This window comes from Loxodonta africana, chromosome 24, assembly GCF_030014295.1.
Source record: "Loxodonta africana isolate mLoxAfr1 chromosome 24, mLoxAfr1.hap2, whole genome shotgun sequence".
In the NCBI taxonomy this organism is placed as follows: Eukaryota; Metazoa; Chordata; class Mammalia; order Proboscidea; family Elephantidae; genus Loxodonta; species Loxodonta africana.
In genome coordinates this window covers 26,933,167-26,955,704 of record NC_087365.1, presented here as the reverse complement: position 1 = coordinate 26,955,704, position 22,538 = coordinate 26,933,167, and the positions used below count along the sequence as shown (strand labels likewise).

General features: G+C 42.4%; 1 protein-coding gene across 7 annotated transcripts in view; it reads right to left on the bottom strand.

The window, feature by feature from the left end:
• DNAAF9 (dynein axonemal assembly factor 9) overlaps window positions 1–22,538 on the bottom strand; it is a 155,880-nt gene that overhangs the window by 24,383 nt on the left and 108,959 nt on the right. For all 7 annotated transcript variants that reach the window (XR_010319220.1, XM_064275836.1, XM_064275837.1 and 4 more), the window contains 2 exons: window positions 18,304–18,429; window positions 3,007–3,044 (listed from right to left, as the gene is read on the bottom strand). Coding sequence is in view for 6 of the 7 variants with exons in the window: in XM_064275836.1 (XP_064131906.1) it covers window positions 3,007–3,044; window positions 18,304–18,429 (164 nt within the window). In the remaining variant the exon portion in view is untranslated. The remainder of the gene's footprint in view (window positions 1–3,006; window positions 3,045–18,303; window positions 18,430–22,538) is intronic.

The window sequence follows — 22,538 nt, the reverse complement described above, 5'->3', positions numbered from 1 at the left end:
AGTGAGACTTGCTTACTGGTTAAAAAAAGCTTGCTGGTTAGGCACTGATTATTTTCCAGTCCTCAGATTTCTGTAATACACATCATTCTGGGCCTACAGCACAGTCCTTTTCTCATTGTAGAATACAGCAGGTTCGCTTATCTGAGGTTCGCTCCCTGAGGGTTCAGTTACCCATGGTCAACTGTGGTCCAAAAATGTTGTGCCTTCCTGCTCCCTCCCACCTGGGGACCATATTCATATAACTTTTATTACATTATATTATTATAATAGTTCTATTTTAAGCATTGTTGTCAATCTCTTACTGTGCCTAATTTATAAATTAAACTTTATCATAAGTAGGTATGTATAGGTCAAAACGTGGTATGTATAGGGTTTGGTATTATCCACAGTTTCCGGCATCCACGGGGGGTCCTGGAACATATCCCTCATGGATAAGGGGGGACTACTGTAATCCTTTGTTGTTAAAAGTAACAAATCAGGGAGCCTGGCTCATGAAGGGGCGCGAGGGGAGGCAATAAGGCCCCCCAGGACTTGAAGTGCTTATCTACTGGTGGCAGGTCCCACCTCCAGGTGAGCCACCAAATCTCCTAGGAAACAAGAAAGACTTGCCTTTTACCCCCGCCCCCCCCCCCAGCCCCCTTCTCAGATAGCTCATGCCCATGGACAGTCAGGTCAGGCTAGTCCAGAGGTCCCTGGACCCAGACATAGGTGGAACATATTCAGGAAGACCATACTGACTCAACCTCCCCTGGAGTTCAGAAAACAGCACATCCAGCCTCAAGGGCATCTGCCACAGCTCATCACACCCCTGGTTTTATATAAGCTCAGAATTTGATAACAAGTCACCCCTGAACAAATGGTTGGAAGGCAGTGTTAATGAAATAAGCCTACCAAATGTCAGAAAGAATGCAGTCTGTGTTGGTAAAAGGGATCAGGCTAAAAGGGGCTTTTCTCTTGGCCTGTCCCAGGTTCATGGACAGTGAAGACAGAGCACTTCCCCAAGGCTCTTTTTTCCAGGGCCTGTGCTTGTCCCTCATACAGAAAAGCAGACAGGCACTTGGGACAAAGGTGCTGAGGAACTAAGGGTGGGCTCAGCAATTATGTTCTGGATAAGGGGCTCTGAAGGGAAAAGAGGCTATCAACATTTGCCAGAGTAAGACAAGGCCTGCCTAGCTTGGACAATTCAGCAAAATTCCAGGCACAACTACTGGCCAGTACCGACAGTGAGGCTAACAGACAAACACCTCCTCTACTTTCCCTCCCACCACTTCCTCTAAGTCAACCTTCACTCCTACTCTGAGCTCTGGATCCCACTCACCCGCTCCTTAGGTCCCCACTCCATCAAGCCTAGGGTCTCCCTCTAGCCTATAGGCTTTCTCCTCAACAAATGAGGATGTGCATATCTTTCCCTCTTAGAAATTATTCTCCTCTAGCTATCAGTCTTCTTTGCATAGCCCCACACACCCTAAAACAACATCCACATTTGCTGGCTCCAGAACCTCACTGGCCATCATCTCACTCAGACCTGGCTCTGGCCCTCACTTCTCCACTCAGATTCTCCTGCTGAGGTCACAGTGTCCTTCACACTGAAAGCTGATGGGCTTTTCTGTCCTGCCCTTGAGATCTCTGCAACAGTGAACACCACTGATCTCTTTGTTTTTCCTTCCTCAGTGTCTGAGGCAATGCTCTCTTCTGCTTCTCTTCCTTTAGTCTCCTGGACTTTTGTTACCCCACATTTTTGGCTTTCTGCCCTTTTCAACTCTACGCCTGGCCACTGGCTGACTACAGCCATAGCCTTGGCTTTGACCAGGACTCCCAAACATGTATCTAAGGACAAGACAGCCCTCCTCGGTTCTGAGCCTACATAACTAAACATCTCCTGCATCCTTCCTCTTCCATGCTCCCTGGTTCCATAAAGAACACATCATCTCCTTTCTTCCCCCTTCTATGATCTCTATTTCAAGGATAGCTACCACCAACCCTCCCAATCTTCCAAGCTAGAAACCTAGGAGTCACCCTAGATACTGCCTTTTCCCTCATGCCCCCACATCTAGTCTGTTACCAGATTCTTCTGACCCAACCTCCACAAAATCTCCCTAATCTACCTGGGGTACATACTGTGGATGGGCCCAGCCAACTTCCATGCTACCCTTCTTTTGGGGTACAGTGTTTGGAAAGTAACAAGGGCCTGCCTCTGAAAGCTGGATCTGAGACTAGCTGGTGCAGCAGTCCAACACACACACTCTTCCCTTGAGTGACCCGGCCTCCTTCCCAGGCAGCACCCAGCTCAGCTGTTTCCCAAGACAACAGCTCTGGAATGCTCTGTTGTCTCCACTCCCTGTGGACCGGCAATGAGATCAGCAGGGCAAAACTGTGCTGGGGACATTGAGTTTTTTCTGCCCTTTCAGGAAGCTCAGACCCCAGGCATATCTTCTGACAACAATGAGTATTTCATACTGTAGGGAACTTAGAATTTATTCTGGATCTTCAGGCACCATAGATAATATGATTAAAAAGTGCTGCTTCCAGGGCTGCCAGGTGGTGGGACAATGCAAGGTTGAGTGCAACCTACAGAATGGGTGGATTTTTCTGAATGTTATCAAGGTGGTGTGGAAAATTCCAATGTGTGTTGCCGGGGATATTAAGGGAGACAGGTCCTGCTGGGCACACTCCACACTCTTCGGACTGGAGAAGTGTACATAAAGATCTTGCTGATTCAGAGACTTGAATACCTACTCAGTACACTGATCTTAGCTGGAAGGTCAGGACAGACATAGACCTAGCTCAGGTGAAATGTTACCACAGCAATTTATTGCCATTAAGAGACCAACTCTTGGGAGAAGTCTGCCTCTCAAATATGATAAAAGTAAAATGTGTCAACATTTTCCCTGAACCAGTTTTGTTTGTTTTAGATTTCAGAATGGTAGGTAGGAGCAGGAAGAAAAGTCTGGTGCATCTAAACAGAATTTGAAAGGCGTGCAGCAGAAAGTAAAGCATATTGCTTACCTTGTGAACACTGGTCAAGACATTTAGGAAAGAGAAATCTAGGGGAAAAAAGAGAAATATTTTAAAACCATTAATCTCAGAGTTGTCATTACTTATTTCTCACAAAAACCTCAATATCCTGTTGTGCGAGCTGACTCACTCAGTGGGGGGGAAGCTACATACAGGTAGCACTGACAATGAAGGACAGCCATGATTAGTCGAGTGGATCCCCAAGCCAGGAGCCCCTACAGTCACCTTGGGCCCCTTGGAAATCCCCATGTGGCCCACTCTTGGTGGAATGCAGGAGAATGGGATACTGGGGGCTGGGCCAGCTCTCTACACTGTAGGAGAGGGAGAAAGAGAGAAGAGTGATCTGGTCTTTTATGAAAGAGATACTGTTCTGATGGTAAACAGGAAATTTCAAGGGAAAATGAGAGGAATTACATTCACCTAACTCTGCCAGGGACCTTGAGTACCAAGGTTGCCATGCTCCCCTTTATGTGCATGCTAGAATCCCAGTGCTCCTTCAGTATCATCCTTAACGCAAATAGTAAACGAAGAGCAGGAAACTGACTAACCAGATCACTAGTGAAGCAGGAGGTGGGGTGACTGATCCAAAGTTTGTGTTACTGCAGTTAACAACTGTAGCAAGCTCCAGAGGAAACCTCAGTATTCTCGGTGGTTCAAAATCCCTAAAATATCACAAAGCTCTTCCCACGAAGAAAGCTTAACACTGATGAAAGTAGTTGCCTGTTGCCTTTCACCGAGTTCCTACTATGGGTTGGAGCCCTGGTGGTGCAGTGGTTAAGAGTTAGATTGCTAACCAAAAGGTCAACAGTTTGAATCCACCAGCTGCTCCTTGGAAACCCTATGAGGCAGTTCTATTCTGTCCTACAGAGTCACTATGAGTTGGAATCAACTCAACAGCAACTATGTTACTATGCGCTAGGTGCCGTGTAAGTACTTCACATCTGGTTCTGTTCTTATGTCCACCCTGTGTGCCTTGGTACTTAACAGATGAGAAGAGTGGGTTTAGGGTGCCTAAACAGGCTACACACTTTTCTCAAGGTCTCACACACAGCTAGGAAGGGGTAAGACTAACACAGGACCGAGGTATGGTTGGCACTACACAGCTGCTGTGTTTTCTTCCCCTGCAAGTGGGACTCTTGCTGAAGTCACCCATCTGAATTGTTGCTGGTTGTTATGGATTGAATTGTATCTCCCCAAAACGTGTGTCAACTTGGCTTGGCCATGATTTCCAGTATTGTTGACTGTCCACCATTTTGTCATCTGGTGAGATTTTTCTATGTGTCGTAAATCCTATCTCTATGATGTTAATGAGCTAGGAATAGAGGCAGTTATGTTAATGAGGCAGGACTCAATCTACAGGATTAGGTTGTGTCTTGAGTCAATCTCTTTTGAGATATAAAAAGAGAATCTAGCAGAGAGGAGAGGGACCTCCTACCACCAAAAAAGCAGAGCTGGGAGTGGAGCATGTCTTTTGGACCTGGGGTCCCTGTGCTGAGATGCTCCTAAGCCAGGGGGAGACTGATGACAAGGACTTTCTCCCAGAACCAACAGAGAGAAAGCCTTCCCTGGGAGCTGGCTCCCTGAATTCAGACTTCTAGCCTCCTAAACTGTGAGAGAATAAATTTGTCTTTGTTAAAGCCATCCACCTGTGATATTTGTTACAGCAGCACTAGATAACTAAGATACTGGTCTAGCTGGCAAGTATTGCTAGTGCTGATGTTAGACTAGTCAGTTCCAACCCTATGTATAACAGAATGAAGCACTGCTGGGTCCTGTACCATCCTCACAATCAGCGCTGTATTTGAGCCCATTGTTGCAGCCACTGTGTCAATCCATCTCACTGAGGGTTTTCCTCTTTTTTGCTGATCCTCTACTTTACCAAGCATGATGCCCTTCTCCAGGGACTGGTCCCTCCTGATAACATGTTGAAAGCAATCAAGAGAAAGTCTTGCCATCCCCGCTTCTAGGCACATTCAAGGAGCATTCTAGCTGATCTTCTTCCAAGACACATTTGTTCATTCTTCTGGCAGTTCACTGGAAACCCTGGTGGCGTAGTGCTTAAGTGCTACGGCTGCTAACCAAAGGGTCGGCAGTTCAAATCTGCCAGGTGCTCCTTGGAAACTCAATGGGGCAGTTCTACTCTGTCCTATAAGGTCGCTATGAGTCAGAATCGACTCGACGGCACTGGGTTTGGTTTTATGGTTTTGGCAGTTCATGGTATATTCGATATCTTTGCCAACATCATAACTCAAATGCATCAATTCTTCTTCAGTCTTCCTTATTCATTGTCCAGCTTTTGGAGGCATATGAAGCGAATGAAAATACCATGGCTTGGGTCAGGTGCACCTTAATCCTCAAAGTGATACCTTTGCCTTTCAACACTTTAAAGAGGTCTTTTGCAGCAGATTTGCCCAATGCAATGCATTGTTTGATTTCTTGACTGCTGTTTCCATGGGTTTTGATGGTGGATCCAAGTAAAATGAAATCCTTGACAACTTCAATCTTTTCTCTGTTTATCATGATGTTGCTTTTGGTCCCGTTGTGAGGATGTTTGTTTTCTTTATGTTCAGGTGTAATCCACACTGAAGGATGTAGTCTTTGATCATCATCAGTAAGTGCTTCAAGTCCTTTCCCTTTCAGCAAGCAAGTTTGTGTCATCTGTGTATCTCAGGTTGTTAATGAGTCCTCCTCCAATCCTGATGCCGCAGTGTTCTTCATATAGTCTAGCTTCTTGGATTATTTGCTCAGCATACAGGTTGAATAAGTATGATGAAAGGATACAATCCTGATGCCCCCCTTTCCTGATTTCATATCATGCAGTATACCCTTGTTCTATTCGAATGACTGCCTCATTAGCACAATTAAGTGTTCTGGAATTTCCATTCTTTGCAATGTTATACATAATTTGTTACGATCCACACAGCTGAATGTCTTTGCATAGTCAATAAAACACAGGTAAACATCTTTCTGGTATTCTCCGCTTTCAGTCAAGACCCATCTAACATCAGCAATGATATCCCTGGTTCTGTGTCTTCTTCTGAATCCAGCTTGAATTTCTGGCAGTTCCCTGTCAACGTACTGTTGCAACTGCTTTCGAATTATCTTCAGCAAAATTTATTTGCGTATGATATTAACGATATTTCGATAATTTCTGCATTCTGTTGGATCACCTTTCTTTGGAACGGGCACAAATATGGATCTCTTCCAGTCGGTTGGCCAGGTAACTGTCTTCCAAATCTCCTGGCACAGATGAGTGAGCACCTCCAGTGTTGCATCCATTTGTTGAAACATCTCAATTGGTATTGTTTTAATTCCCGGAGTCTTGTTTTTTACTTATGCCTTCAGCCCATCTTGGACTTCTTCCTTCAGTACATTGGTTCTTGATCATATGCTACCTCCTGAAACAGTTCAACGTCGACCAATTCCTTTTGGTACAGTGATTCTGTGTATTCCTTCCACCTTTTTTTGACGCTTCCTGCATCATTCAATATTTTGTCCACAGAATCCTTCAATGTTGCAACTTGATACACACACACACACACATACATACGGTGGAACATTATTCAGCCATAAAGAGAAATGAAGTTCTGACACATGCTATGGCATTATGAATCTTGAAAACATTATACTCAGTGAAATAAGTCAGACACAAAAGGACTAATATTGTGTGATTCCACTTTATAAAATTTTTAGAACTGTAGTTGTTGTTAATTGCTGTTGAGTAAATTTTGACTCAAGGCAACCCACATGTTACAGAATAGAACTGCTCCATAGAGTTTTCCTGTCTGTAATCTTAACAGAAGCAGATCCCCAGTCCTCTTCTTCTGCAGTACCACTGGGTGGGTTTGAACTGGCAATCGTTTAAGTTAGCAGTTGAGATCAAACTGTTTGCGCCAGCTAAAGACCTATATCTAGAACGGGCAAATGCACAGAGATAAAAGTTTATTAATGTTTACCAGGGTCTGGGGGGTATGGGGATGAATAGTTATTGCTTAAGAGGTACTGAGTTTCTATTTGGAAATAGCCAGACACATGCCCCTTGGAGGCAAGTTTAGTGGCAAGTGAACTGGATAAGTAACATTTTTTTTCTAATTCTCTTGCCTGACTCCTTCATGTTTTTTGAAGAATCTCAAAGAGGATCTCCCTCCCCTGTGCGCTCTGAGCAAGTTCAAGAGCCCTACAATGAGGGAAGAGACATTCACAGTGGAGTCTTCCGATAACAGAAGTCACTGAACACGCAAGTTATGTGTGCGTGTGTGACAGAGAGAGAACAGTGGCCCACTGCATTCACAGGCCATTGGACGGCCTGCAGCACAGTGAATCCATTCTTGGAATGTGTGTGTCCCCATGAAGTGCCTGTGACTTTGGGATACATGCCCTTAAGGCCCTTCTTAGGGCCCTGCTTGCATTCTCACAGCAGGGCAAGACAATTCACACTGAGCCATTTTCTGCAAGGTTAAGCAAAGTTCCTTTTCAAAGCATCGTATCTAATCACAGGTTGGATGCTAATGTTTGAAGCCTCAGACAGGGAATAGGGTTATAAGCTGCTGGCTTCAAGCAGCTAGAGAGAAAATATTCAGAACACATGGGCTTGCACATACATATTATTCCCTAAAACTGGAATGCGATTTCTCACATCTTGGCATACCAACTTCTGGCCATTCTTCAAATTCATATGTTGGCTCTTTTCCTAACCCAACTAGGAGCTACTTTTACTTCTTATAAAACTGTATTAATCTTTATTATGGTACTTCCTACAGAATATCATGATTAATTGTGTACATATCATCAGTGTAGCCTTTAGAAAACAACTTTTCTGAGCATCAGATTTCTCCTAGTATAACATGGTAATGATTCCCACCCTTAAAGGGGGATTTTCAGGATTAAATGGGGTAAAACCCAAACTCAAAAACCTGTTCCTGTTGAGTAGATTTCGACTCATATTGACCCTAAGACAGGGTAGAACTGCCCCATAGCGTTTCCAAGGAGTGGCTGGTGGATTCGTAGTGCTGACCTTTTGGTTAGCAGCCGCCGAGCTCTTTATCACTGTGCCACCAGGGCTCCAAATGGGGTAAAACATCAACATGATGCCTGACAGTCAGCGCAAAATAAATGTTGGCTCACTTTTTTCTTCTCTACATATCATCTCCCTAACTAAACTGTAAAGTTATTGAGGAATGCCTGGCACAGGAGTTGGTACGGTTCTGACCAACAGACACTGACCAGCTACTGACCAGCTCTTCCTCTGAATAACAAAAATAGCTGTGGTTATAATATATTCCTAAGCCCTACATGTGTATGTGGTTGTGCATTTTGTAACTGTGCATTTGACCAACAAGTAACTATTTAAAAAAAAATTCTAGTCAATCAACAAATGGCAATACTGATCTCATCTGCCTCAAAATGTGGGTCCCATAATTCCTATGTGCACATCTATGAAACTGTAGATGCCCTAAGAGCAGAAACCTGGGCTGCCTTGTTCCTTGCTGCATCCTCAATGATTACAATGATCCTGGCACACAGCAGACTCACAACGGATCCTCACTGAACAAAAGCCATTAGAATAAAGACATTAGGCAAATGTCACATGGACCTATCCTGAATCCAAAGTGAGCCCACATGCTCAAAGAAGGGAAGATTTTTTTTTTTTAACCTTATCTGGAGCAATGATGCAAATTTTATTTTTGCTAAGGTAGCCATTCTATAAAAACAATCATGGAATTAAGAGTTTTATAAACTTTACTCTAAAAAATACTTTCATTATAAAAGTAATATACAATGCACAGCCAACACCATCCTGAATGGTAAAAGACTTGATGTTTTCCCCTCAGATCGGGAACAAGACAAAGATGTCCACTCCTGCCATTTTCATTCAACATTATACTGGAGAGTCTAGTCAGGGCAGTTAGGCAAGAAAAAGAAATAAAAGGCATCCAGCTCGGAAAGGAACAAGTAAAACTCTCTATCTGCAGATGACACACTACAAGGTTACAGTAATCGAGAGAGTGTGGTACTGACATAAGGAGAGACATACAGATCAATGGAACAGAACTGAGAGTCTAGAAATAACTCACATTTATAGTTGGTTGATTTTCCACAAGGGTACAAAGACAATTCAATGAGGGAAAGAATAAGTCTTTTGAATAAACGTGCTGGAACAACTGGTTATCCACACGTAAAATAATGAAGTTGGACCCCCTACATCACACTACATACAAAAATTAACCTAAAGCAGGGTCACAGGCCTAAATGTAAGAGCTAACACTCTAAAACTCTTAGAAGAAAATATAGGAGTGTATTTTCATGATCTTGGAATGGGAAATGGTTTCTTAGACATGGCACTAAGAGCACAAAAGAAAAATTAGATAAATTGAACTTTATCAAAGTGAAAAACTTTTGTGCTTCAAAGGACAACATTAAGTGAGAAGACAACCCACAGTATGGGAAAGAATTTTTGCAACTCATACATCTGATAAAGAACTTGGATCCAGAATACAGAAAGAACTCTTAGAACTCAGTAATAAAAAGATAAATAACCCAATTAAAAAACAGGCAAAGGAACTGAAATGATGTTTCTCCAGAGAAGATACACAAATGGCCAATAAGCACTTGAAAAGATACTCAACATCATTAGTCATTAGGGAAATGCAAATCAAAACCACAATGAGATACCACTTCATAGCTCTTAACTACTGCGCCACCAGGGCTCCTCACATCCCCTAGGATGACTATTATCAGAAAAATAAAACAAAGCAAACAAAAACAGCAACAAAAAAAAAGGAAAATAACGTGTGTTGGCAGGGATGTGAAGAAGTTGGAACCCTCATAAACAGCTGGCAGGCATGGAAATGGTGCAGCCACTTTGGAAAACAATTTGCAGTTCCTCAAAAAATTAAACAGTCATCATGTGACCCAGCAGTTCTACTACCAGGTGCATACCCAAGAGAACTGAAGACATGTCCACACACAAACTTGTACTTGTTCATAGCAACGTAATTCATCATAGCCAAAAGGTGGAAAAAATGCAAATGTTCATCAACTAGTGGGTGGATAAACGAACTGTTACCTATCCACACAAAGGAGTATTATCGTTTCATAAAAAGGAATGAAGTACTGATACATGCTACAACATGGATGAATCCTGAAAACATTATGCTAAATGAAAGAAGCCAAACACAAAAGGCCATGTGTTGTATGATTTCATTTACATAAATTTTCCAGAAAAAGCAAATCCACAGAAACAGAAAGTAGATGTGGTTGTTGGGGTTGTGTGTCAACTTGGCTAGGCCATGATTCTCAGTGGTTTGGCAGTTGCACCATGATGTGATCACCTCTATGATGGGATCTGCTGTGAGCAGCCAATCAATTGAATGGAGTTCCTTGGGGGTATGGCCTATATCAAATATAACTGGACTTTCTGGCAAGGCTCACAGGCTTTTGCTTGCTCTGGATCCTGCAGCTGATCTCCAGTTCCTAGGACTTGAGCTAGCAGCTTACCTGCCAATTCCAGGATTCATTGATTTCTGCAGCCTGTGAGCAAGAGCCCTGCTGTCTGACCTTTTGATCTTGGATTTGCCAGCCCCTGCGGCTACGTGAATCAGGAGAAGTCTCTATCCTGACCCACAGACTTGGGACATTCCAGCTTCTACAATCCTACGAGCCTTTTCCGTGATATAAATGTCTTTCTCTATATATTTATATGGAAACCCTGGTAGCATAGTGGTTAAGTGCTATGGCTGCTAACCAAAAGGTCAGCAGTTCAAATCCGCCAGGCCCTCCTTGGAAATCCTGTGGGGCACTTCTACTCTGTCCTGTAGGGTCACTATGAGTCAGAATTGACCTGACGGCAGTGGGTTTTTTTAAAATATATATTTATATGCTTTACTGGTTTTGCTTCTCTAGAGAACCCAGCCTAAGACAGTAGATTGGTGGTTACCAGGGGCTGGGAGGAAGTTGCAAAGAGGAATGACTGGTAATGGGTATGGGGTTTCCTTTTTTGGAATTGGATGGTGGTAAATGGTTGCAAAGCTCTGTGAATATACTAAAACCCACTAAACTACACTTTTTTTAAAAAAAATAATTTTTATTGTGCTTTAAGTGAAAGTTTACAAATCAAGTCGGTCTCTCTCACAAAAACCCATATACACCTTGTTACATACTCCCAATTACTCTCCCCCTAATGAGACAGCCCGCTCTCTCCCTCCACTCTCTGTTTTCATGCCCATTTCACCAGCTTCTAACCCCCTCCATCCTCTCATCTCCCCTCCAGGCAGGAGATGCCAACATAGTCTCAAGTGTCCACCTGATCCAAGAAGCTCACTCCTCACCAGCATCCCTCTCCAGCCCATTGTCCAGTCCAATCCATGTCTGAAGAGTTGGCTTTGGGAATGGTTCCTGTCCTGGGCCAAAGGAAGGTCTGGGCGCCATGACCACCAGGGTAAACTGTACACTTTAACAAGGTGAATTTTGTGGTTCATGAATTGTATCTCAATAAACCTGTTAGATATTTTAAAAAGTAATACACACACATACTATAAAATGTCAAGTGATCTCTCACTCATCCAACACCCACTCCCAAGGCAATGCCTATTTCCCAGAAGGAACCACCGTTAACAGTTTGGTATAAATCTTTCTAGCTATTTCCTATGCATACACAGATAAACATTAAAAAAAACACATACTGGTTTGGCAATTTGTTTTTCTCACTTACCAAAGTATTGTGGAAAATTTTCCATGTTAGTACATAAAAATCTACTTAATTTTTTTAAATGGTTGCATAGCACTCCACTGTACGGATATACCAAAATTTATTTAGCCGGTTTCTTAGTAATGGCATTCGGACTATTTCTATTTCTTTGATATCATAAACAGTACTGTTTTGAATGGTGCAGAGGACATGTGTCATATTTCAGACTGCCCACACCTTCTGCACACCTTTGGTTGGGCTTAGGTAACTCAGTTCCCCTTGTAAACTGCAGAAAACTGTTTTTCTAGCCTTCCTTGCAGTCTGGTGCAGGCACGTGACCTAGGTTCCATCTAACAGATGTACTGAAAACTTCGACTAGTAGTAAGCAAGTTGAGTGAGGGAATGTGTGGTAAGCTGACTCCACTTTCTGGTGAAGGAGACAGTGGAGACATCCCCATTCCAGGGCAGTCCTACAAGAGATTTGAGCGTTGTTTTTGACTACCCAGCTGAGACAGCCTGACTCTCTGGCTCCCCTTGAGATTCTACAACCTATCTAATGTCCTTTAATAAAAGCAATGGAGTGGGTTCTATTGTTTGAAACTTAGAATCCCTGCTGAAGTACAACACCCCTATAAAAAAAAAAAAAACTATACATATGATAAAATTCTACCAATGGAAATGCCAAATTTGCCTCCAAAGAGATCCTACTTTACATTCCTATCAACAGTGTCCCCCACACATCTGTCAGTTTGTCCTACTGTGGAGGCTTGTGCGTTGCTGTGATGCTGGAAGCTATGCCGCCAGTATTCAAATACCAGCAGGGTTACCCATGGTGGACAGGTTTCAGCTGAGCTTTCAGACTAAGAGAGGCTAGGAAGAAGGACCCAGCAGTCTACTTCTGAAAAGCATTAGCCAGTGAAAACCTTATGAATAGCAGCGGAACATTGTCTGATATAGCGCCAGAAAACGAGTCCCTCAGGTTGGAAGGCACTCAAAAGACGACTGGGAAAGAGCTGCCTCCTCAAAGAAGAGTTGACCATAACAATATGAATGAAGTCAAGCTTTTGGAACCTTCATTTGTTGATGTGGCACAACTCAAAATGAGAAGAAACAGCTGAAAACATCCATTAATAATCGGAACCTGGAAGGTATGAAGCATGAATCTAGAAAAACTAGAAATCGTCAAAAATGAAATGCAACCCATAAAGATCTATATCCTAGGCATTAGTGAGATGAAATGGACTGGTATTGGTGATTTTGAATTGGACGATCATATAGTCTACTATGCTGGGAATGACAACTTGAAGAGGAATGGCATTGCATTCATTGTCAAAAAGAACATTTCAAGCACTATCCTGAAGTACAACGCTGTTGGTGATAGGATAATATCCATACGCCTACAAGGAAGACCAGTTAATACAACTATTATTCAAATTTACGCAGCAACTACTAACGCCAAAGATAAAGAAACTGAAGATTTCTACCAACGTCTGCAGTCTGAAATTAATCGAACATGCTATCAGGACGCACTGATAATTACTGGTGATTGGAAAGCAAGAGCTGGAAACAAAGAAGAAGGGTTGGCAGTTGGAAAATATGGCCTTGGTGACAGAAACAATGCCACAAATCATATGATTGAATTTTGCAAGGCCAACGACTTCTTCACTGCAAATACCTTTTTTCACCAACATAAATGGTGACTATACATGTGGACTTCTCCAGGTGGAATAGACAGGAATCGAATTGACTATATCTGTGGAAAGAGATGATGGAAAAGCTCAATATCATCAGTCAGAAAAAGGCCAGGGGCCGAATGCGGATAAGACCATCAATTACTCATATGGAAGTTCAAGTTGAAACTGAAGAAAATTAGAACAAGTCGACAAGAGCCAAAGTATGATCTTGATTATATCTCACCTGAATTTAGAAACCATCTCAAGAATAGATTTGATGCACTGAACACCAATGACCGAAGGCTAGATAAGTTGTGGTATTCCCAAGAAAGGTGTTCCAACCAAATGCAGAAATTATCGAACAATATCATTAATATCACATGCAAGCAAAATTCTGCTGGAGACCACTTAAAAGCAGTGTACCGATAGGGAACTGCCAGAAATACAAACAGGATTTAGAAGAGGACATGGAACCAGGGATATTATTGCTGATGTCAGATGGATTCTGGCTGAAAGCAGAGAACACCAGAAGGATGTTTACCTGTGTTTTATTGACTATGCCAAGGCATTCAACGGTGTGGGTCATAACCAATTATGGATAACATGGAGGAAAAAGGGAATTCTGGAACACTTAATTGTGCTCATGAGGAATCTGTACACAGATCGAGAGGCAGTCACTGGAACAGAACAAGGGGATACAGCATGGTTTAAAATCAGGAAACGTGGCGTCAGGGTTGTATCCTTTTACCATACCTATTTAATCTGTATGCTGAGCAAATAATCCGAGAAGCTGGACTATATGAAGAACAGGGTATCAGGATTGCAGGAAGACTCATTACCAACCTGCAATATGCAGATAACACAACCTTGCTTGCTGAAAGTGAAGAGGACTTGAAGCACTTACTGATGAAGATTAAGGACCACAGGCTTCAGTATGGATTACACATCAACATAAAGAAAACAAAAATCCTCACAACTGGACCAATAAGCAACACCATGATAAAGTGAGAAAAGATTGAGGTTGTCAAGGATATCATTTCACTTGGATCCACAATCAACACCCATGGAAGCAACAGTCAAGAAATCAAAAGACGCATTGCACTGGGCAAATCTGCTGCAAGAGATCTCTTTAAAGTATTAAAAAGCAAAGATGTCACCTTGAGGACTAAGGTGTGCCTGACCAAAGCCATGCTATTTTCAATTGCCTCATATGCATGCGAAAGCTGGGCAATAAATAAGGAAGACTGAAGAATTGACACCTTTGAATTGTGGTGTTGGCAAAGAATATTGAATATACCACGCACTGTCAAAAGAATGAACAAATCTGTCTTGGAAGAAGTACAACCAGAAAGCTCCTTGGAAGCAAGGATGGCGATATTGTGTCTCACATACTTTGGATGTGTTGTCAGGAGGGATCAGTCCTTGGAAAAGGTCATCGTGTTTGGTAAAGTAAAGGGTCAGTGAAAAAGAGGAAGACCCTCAGTGAGATGGACTGACACAGTGGCTGCAACAACGGCCTCAATCATAGCAACAACTGTGAGGATGGTACAGAACTGGGCAGCTTTTCGTTCTGTTGTGCATAGGGTTGCTATGAGTTGGAACCAACTTGACAGCACCTAACAATATCAACAGTGTATGAACATACCTGTTTTCCCACACTGTTGCTGCGTAATACTAGTATATATGTTGTTGAGTTGATTCCCACTCATGGAGACCCCATGTGTGTTAGAGTAGAACTATGCTCCACAGGGTTTTCAATGGTTGATTTTTCTGAAGTAGATCATTAGGCCTTTCTTTCAGGGTACCTCTGGGAAGACTTGAACCTTCAACCTTTTGGTTAGCAGCCGAGTGCGTTAACCTTTGGTACCACCCAGGGACTCCTGCAGTATAATAAATCGCCCCAAAACTAGGTGACAATTTATTATTTCTCATGATTCTGTGCGTTGGCTTAGCAGTTCTTTTGGTCTAAGGCAGCTCAACTGGGGCTGAATTTCTAAGATGGCTTCACTCCCAAGCCCATCTGGGGCCTTTTCCCGGATGACAGTAGTGTCTGGGTTTGCTGGGTCTCTCCTTCCATGTGGAGTATATAAGATGGCCTCAGTTCCCAGAAGCAAGAGGGCAAGGCTCAATGTGTAAACCTGTTTTAAGTCTCTCCTTGGTTCATGTTTCCTAATGTCTTACTGGTCAGAGCATGTCACATGACCAAGCCCAAATTCAAAGGGTAAGATATAGAACTCTTGATCGGAGGAGGGGATGCTTTAGCTGTGGCCATTTTTTAAATCTACCACACACAGTTGGCCACCTAACTTTTTTTTTTAATTGAATGGGCTTAATTTTAATAATTTTCTATTCTTGATCATCATTTTCATAATTCTCTAATTCTGTTTTATGTGCACCATGGGAGACTCATTAATTTTTCAACAGAGCATTAATAAACCACTATAGTAAATTACTTTCAGGAAGGAATTCAGAAGCAAATTTGGAAATTTATCATTTATATCTAGAAAATGAGCAAATCAGTAATTTTGATTTATTGACTTAAGCAATTTTTTTGACTTCCTAATATAAAAATAAAAAAATTAGCATACTCATACTTCCTATCATTTACCCCGATTTTGTTACTTATATTTTTATATTTCATAACCATAATTTAGCTAATTTTAGCCTTATTTCTATATTTAAATGGATTATATACTCTTTAGTCCTTTTATATCTTAATCAATTAACTAATTAATTCTCCTCAAGGACACCTAATGCAATATAGGGTTGCTATGAGTCCGAATCAACTCGATTTGGTTTTGGTTTGGTTTAAGGCACCCACGTTGAAGCACTCATTTATTCAACAAATATTTTGTGAGCACTTAGTCCCTATCAAGCATTCACAGAAATGTGTCTTGCTCTCACAAAAGCTAAGTCTGTACTCTTTTTCTTAAGTGGTATTAATTTCTCTTCCTATTTCCTCTTCACTTTATTTCCTCAAGCTTGAGGTACTCTGACATAGACTCAAGTTTTGGCAATGTCTACATAACTTCTCACTGCTTCAAATGGGATTTTTATTTCCATAGTGATTTTATTATAATCTTTATTTTCTTTCTAGAGCTCTAACAGTTCATTTTCCATCAGCTTTTGTTAGCTCCTTTTTCCTTTGAATTTTTTCTAATTTAACAGCTTTACTGAAGTACAATTTGCATATTGTGGAATTCATTCATTTAAAGATATTTACAGTAAATTTACGAAGTTGCCTAACCATCACCGCAATCCAATTTTAGAATACTTCCAATCACCCTAAAAAGAACTCCGTGCCCATTTCCTCAGACCTAGTATATTTCTTCTTTGAGCTCTCCCTGCTCTATCTTAATAGTCCCTTAACATTTTTTTGACATTGTGGAGAAGTACTTTTCTGGGATAATTCTTTTCAGTATAACCTCCATCTGCTGCTTATTATTGTTTTCCCCATCGTTTTTATGGCAGTACCTAGTTCCATGTTTTACTCCCTTCTATTTTAATTCATTTTTAAATAAAAACTTGAGAAAAAGGAGAAACATGAATGGTAGAAGGAGCAGCATGGAAGAGTCAACATGGCAGTCAAAGTACAATGGTGATGCTCGGCATTCACCACAAAAACCTCACACAGAAGGAAAACTAGAGCACCCTGTTTGTTTATGGGACAGCAAAATCCAGGTCACAGTTGAAGAAAAGTGAGAACGGCGAAGACATTTCTAGGGCTCAACCAAGGTAATTAGGGAAGTATCTTCTAATGTAATTTCTACCAGGATTCTGAAGATATCAACTTGGAACCCAAGTAGGAAGGGAGTTTTTTCAGACGAAGGTCTAAGGACAGATCATTCAGTTACCAGGAGAGGATAATGATATGAACTAGCCAGAAAAAACTCATGATTACAGTCCTGGGTACATTCCAGTAGGCTAAACAGAGAGGAAGACAAATAGCTCTACCAGAGGACAATGTAATACTTGAAATTTTGCCCAGTGAGGACTGCTTGATGGTGAAGTAGATACTTCCAGATACCACTGGTGGCAGTGTAAACTGTAAAACCCATTCAAAAAGCAATTTGGAAATGTGAATACAGAGTAATAACAGTGACCATACAATTTGATTAATATCTCTTTGGGGGAATCTATTCTAAGGAAATAATCTAAAATTTGGAAAACTGTTATGGATAAGTATGTTCCCCACAGCATTATCTATAACAGTGAGAAGTTAGAGACATTTTATGTGACTAACAGTGGGGAAATGGTCAAGGCAACTATGTCTACTAGAATGATTATATAACTAATCAAAATGTAATTACCATTATGACACAGTAATATATATATATTAACCCTACATAAAATGTTTATATGCTAACCTAAGAAAAAGGATGCAAAATTGTATGTACACCACGCTGTAAAACAGGTCCAGAAAGGAATTCAGAAAAATTTTAACAGTTACACTGAGTTGGTGAGATTATGGATGAATTATTACCCAATTTTCTTTGTTGTTGTTGTATTACTTCCAAAGTGACACTACTATCGGTAGTGAGAACGAGTGTCATTAACTGAGATAAGATGGCTTAACAATACGAAAAAATACCTGTGAGATATTCCAAATGCCTTAGGACACAAGCTCCCTCCCCAGCAGTAAAGAGGAAAAGACAGTCGGGGCAATCTTTCCTTCTGGGAGAATCCATTTCAAGTCCCACTGCCCTAGGTGAACAACTTCTCAGTGCACAAAGAGAGGTGGTGGGAGGCTGCCAGTCCAAATGGGTTTTTGGGGGCCTAGCACTAATGGAAGAACAACTGACCATTTACTACATACAAGGCAGACTGATGAGTTCCAAAGACAAACACAGATTTGTGGTGGGTGGGAGAAAATTCACTTTTTGTGTACTTCAACACATCCTGTGGGCTGAAGGTGCGCCTAAGTATTACCTATGCTCCATGTAGCAACTCAGAGGTTCCACGCACACTGTGATGGCACCAATGGTGAAGGAAGACTTGACGTTTGAGTCTGGATGGGTCTGCAGGGCCTGGACAACATCGATAACATCTGTATAGCTGGGTGAAAAAAAGAAATAAAAGGGAAGGGTGAGAGGCTGATTGGGATTGCACAGGCAGGAAAGAGGGGAGCGCTGAGTGGCTGAATGTGCAAGGGTGGAGAGAAAACCAAAAGAAGCCTGTGGTTGGGTTACTTGATGTGACCTTACTTCATGATTTAGAGCACCTGGAGTCTACGCAGTGTTTCTGCATTCCAGAGTTCCTTTAATCCTCATAACTGTGCAAGAAGGAGTGGAAGAACCACACCCTCTCTGCTTAAACGGAAGCCTGCAGGTGACACTGGGGGTCTGAGGGTGGGACTCAGAGTCCTTAGGTCTCTTTTCTAATCATCAGGTTAGAAGCGCCTGCCTTGGTCTCCATTTTCTTTAATGTCTCTTTCCTCTCCTTCCCGCCACACAGAACACGCAGGCAAGAGCCAACGGGGGATCATTGGGAACCTCTGCAGGTCAGCAGATACATGTCAAATAGCACTTGCATTTGTACCTCCTGCCTGGGACTCCCTCCAAACCAGACATGCAGATCCAATTTGATTATCTTCACTCAGAGCCTAGTATGTTCATGACCCAATTGCCCACACCTGCTGCTCTCCCAAGGCTTTGTCCCTCTCTACTTCAGCCGCTAGAGTAAAGATTTGTTTGGAGTCTTCTTTGACTCCATTTTCTCTCTTACCACAGAGTCTAATATATTAGTATATCCTGTCACTTCTATCTTCAAAATGTAATTAGAATGCGATCACTGTTCATACCCGCATGGCTACCACTTGGTCCTGACTGCTACTATCTCTTGTGATCACTCCAACAGCTTCCTTACTGGCTTCCCTGCTTCTATCCTGGTCTCTCTCCACCCTGTTTTCAACACAGAAGTCAGAGGGAGCCTCTAAACCCACAGTCAGATCATGTCACTCTTCTGCTCAGAACGGTCTATTGGCCCCATCCCAGGGGCAAGCCAAAGCCCACACAGCCCTCTGTGATCCGACTCCCATGATACAGGGGAAAGGCCCATCTCCTACCATTCTTTCCCTGACCCTAATCTGGCCACTTTGGCCTCTTGGTTCTTCCATGAACACACCAGGCATGTTCTTGCTTCTACAATTGCTGTCCTTCTGCCTGCAGTGCCCTTCCTCAGATATCCACCTGGCTCGCTCCCTCACCCTTCAAGTCTCTGCTCAAACTGCTTCTTCAGATAGAGGCACTCTCCAGCTCTCTGCTCCCTGTGTGAAACAGCAGCCCTCCCTCTGGCACTCTCCGCTCACACACCCCCTCTTAAATTTTCTTCAAAGCACTGATCATCAGCTACACATGCTGTATTTTCCCATTTATTTGCTTATTGTCTGTCTCCCCCAATAAGAACGTAAGGTGGTTGTTCAGTGCTATAATCTTCGGTGCCTAAAGCATGACAGATGAATGAATTAGACATTCTACCCCAGGTAGACCCCTAGCCACTCCAAGAGGGAGCCCGTCCTCCTTATCTGTGCAGAACACTTTCCCAATTGACCCAAAAAGTCTGTTCCTATGGAGGGAATGTAAACTGGATGGGCAGCCTTGGTGAGCAGGTGGGCCTGGGTCCTAGCCTTCCTAAGCCATTTCCTGAGTTCCTACAAACAACTCGTCTGTAAAAAGGCAGTGTCTTTACCCCCACTACAGTATCTACTCTCCCTCCCCAGGTCTGGGCTCAGTCCTGATGAACTGGCAGTGTTTCCATAGAGAACAGGATATGCAAGGTTCTAGAGTCCCCCTTACCCTACCTGACAAGGGCCTGGCAGCCAGAGAGCATTCAGTGCACCGGCCCTCTGCTTCCTGGCTTCTCCCCCTGGCTCTGTAGTGTCTGGGTTGGCCTGGATGCCAGAAAAGCCCCCATGCCGACATGCTGCCCAGCACTAGGGAAGCTGGGCTGACACAGAATGCCCCAGTCTCTTTTTGGCAATGTTTAATGGATTAACGTGGTTAAGTGCCATAGTCTCGCTCCTCGGCATTAGCTTTCGTCCTCTTCTTAAAAAAAAAAAGTGCTTTAGGGCTTTTTATTTTACAAGTTCAGTACGAGAGTATACACTCATTTCTCAGTACAGAAATGGACAACTGAAAGACCTTTAAGCTAATCTTGAGGATTTTGGTAATTTTAATATAATAGGATTTCCCTTAGAAAAGATGGCTAGGGAATGCTCAGATTTTCAGGGCATTCCATTAATCTTCAGTGATTTTAAAGGAAAAGTGTTAGAGTAAAAACAGGCCCCAGATTCCTCTCTGAGGCTTGTGTGTCTGGACACTGCAGCCAGGAGCCTATGGGCAGGCGGCAAGAGGACGCCCATGGCCATTCACTCTGCTCATTAAGAGGGAGCCCCAATGGGAATGTAAAACAGTGTAGCCACTGTGGAAAACAGTTTGGTAGTTCCTCAAAAAATTAAGTACAGAATTACCATAAACCAAACCAAACCCACTGCCATCGAGTCGATTCCGACTCATAGCAACCCTATAGGACAAAGTAGAACTGTCCCATAGGGTTTCCAAGGAGCAGCTGGTGGATTCGAACTGCCAACCTTTTGGTTAGCAGCCTGAACTCTTAACCACTGAGCCGCCAGGGCTCCAAGATTCCGACTCTTAATGATCCTAAAGGACAGAGTAAAACTGCCCTGTAGGGTTTCCAAGGCTATAATCTTTATGGCAGCAGACTGCCACATCTTTTCTCCCATGGAACAGCCAGTGGGTTCAAATTGCTGACCTTTGGGTTAGCAGTTGAGTGCTTTAACCACTGCGCCACCAGGGCTCTTTCAGAATTACCATATGACTCAGTAATTCCACTGAAAGCAGGGATTCAAATAGCTGTTTGTGCACAAATGTTCACTGCAGATTATCCACAATAGCTAAAGGGTGGAAACAACCCAAGCGTCCATCAACAGTTGAATGGACAAACAAAATGTGGTATATACGTACAATGGCCTATTACTCAGCCATTAAGACAAATGAAAATCTGATACATGCTATGACACGCATGAACCTTGAAAACATCATGCTGGGTGAAATAGGTCAGAGGCAAAAGGACAAATACTGCATGTTCCCACTTACATGAAATATCTAGAATAGGTAAAAACATAGAGATAAAAGTTTATTAGTGGTTAACAAGGGCTAGGAGGAGGGGGGAAGGGAGTTAGAGCAGAAAGGATCCTGAGTTTCCGCTTAGGGCAATGAAAAACTTTTGGAAATGGACTGTGGTGACAGTAACACGACACGGTGAATATAATTAATGGTCACTGAATTATACACTTCAAAATGGTTAAAACGGTAAACTTTTGTTATATTTTACCACAATTAAAAAAAGAAAAGACTCTGGGAAAAGAATGTGAAGAACAAAAACAGAGAGGGAGCCCTGCTATACCCTGCCTCCCTCACCAGCCCCAGCCATATCAGTATCATCACACTGGGCCTGCCTCCAGATGGAAGAAGGCAGCCCTCGCCACACAAGGAAGCTTGGACCGGGCCACTTTGGCTAACCTGCCCTGATGGATGATGAAGGCAAAAAACTGGCTTTTCTTGTTTGCCTTTTCTTGTCAGTACTCTTTATTAAAACTAAAAACAAACCAAAACAAAAAACTCAGCAGGACCTTAACTTCCTTTTCCCTGAAACAATAGATATCCCATTCAAGTCTTCTTTAGGCTGTTTTATATTTGCAATTTAAGCCTATTATTTGACTAGGCATATGTTCGGCATTAATCCAATTTTTGTTTTCACAGATACTTGGTTTTCGATGTAGATAATTTTAAAGAATGATTTTACAACACTTCAGAGTATAAACAATGTAAAAAACAACCAAACCCGATGCCATCGAGTCAACTCCAACTCCCCACATATTAGCTTCCGCTCAAAAAATTCCTGAAAATTAATTTTTTAAAATTCAGATTTCCCCAGTTTTACTTATTTGTGTGTATGTCTGTGTGTGCATTAAATCCCATACAATTTTATCACCTGTGTATATTCTTGTACTTACCAACACAGACAAGAAACTAAACAGTTCCGATACCACAAGGATCCCTCACGTTGCCCTTTTATAACCCTACCCACTTCTTGCCTCCCCATCTGTAACTCCTTGCAGCGGTTATCTGTCCTCCATTTCTAAA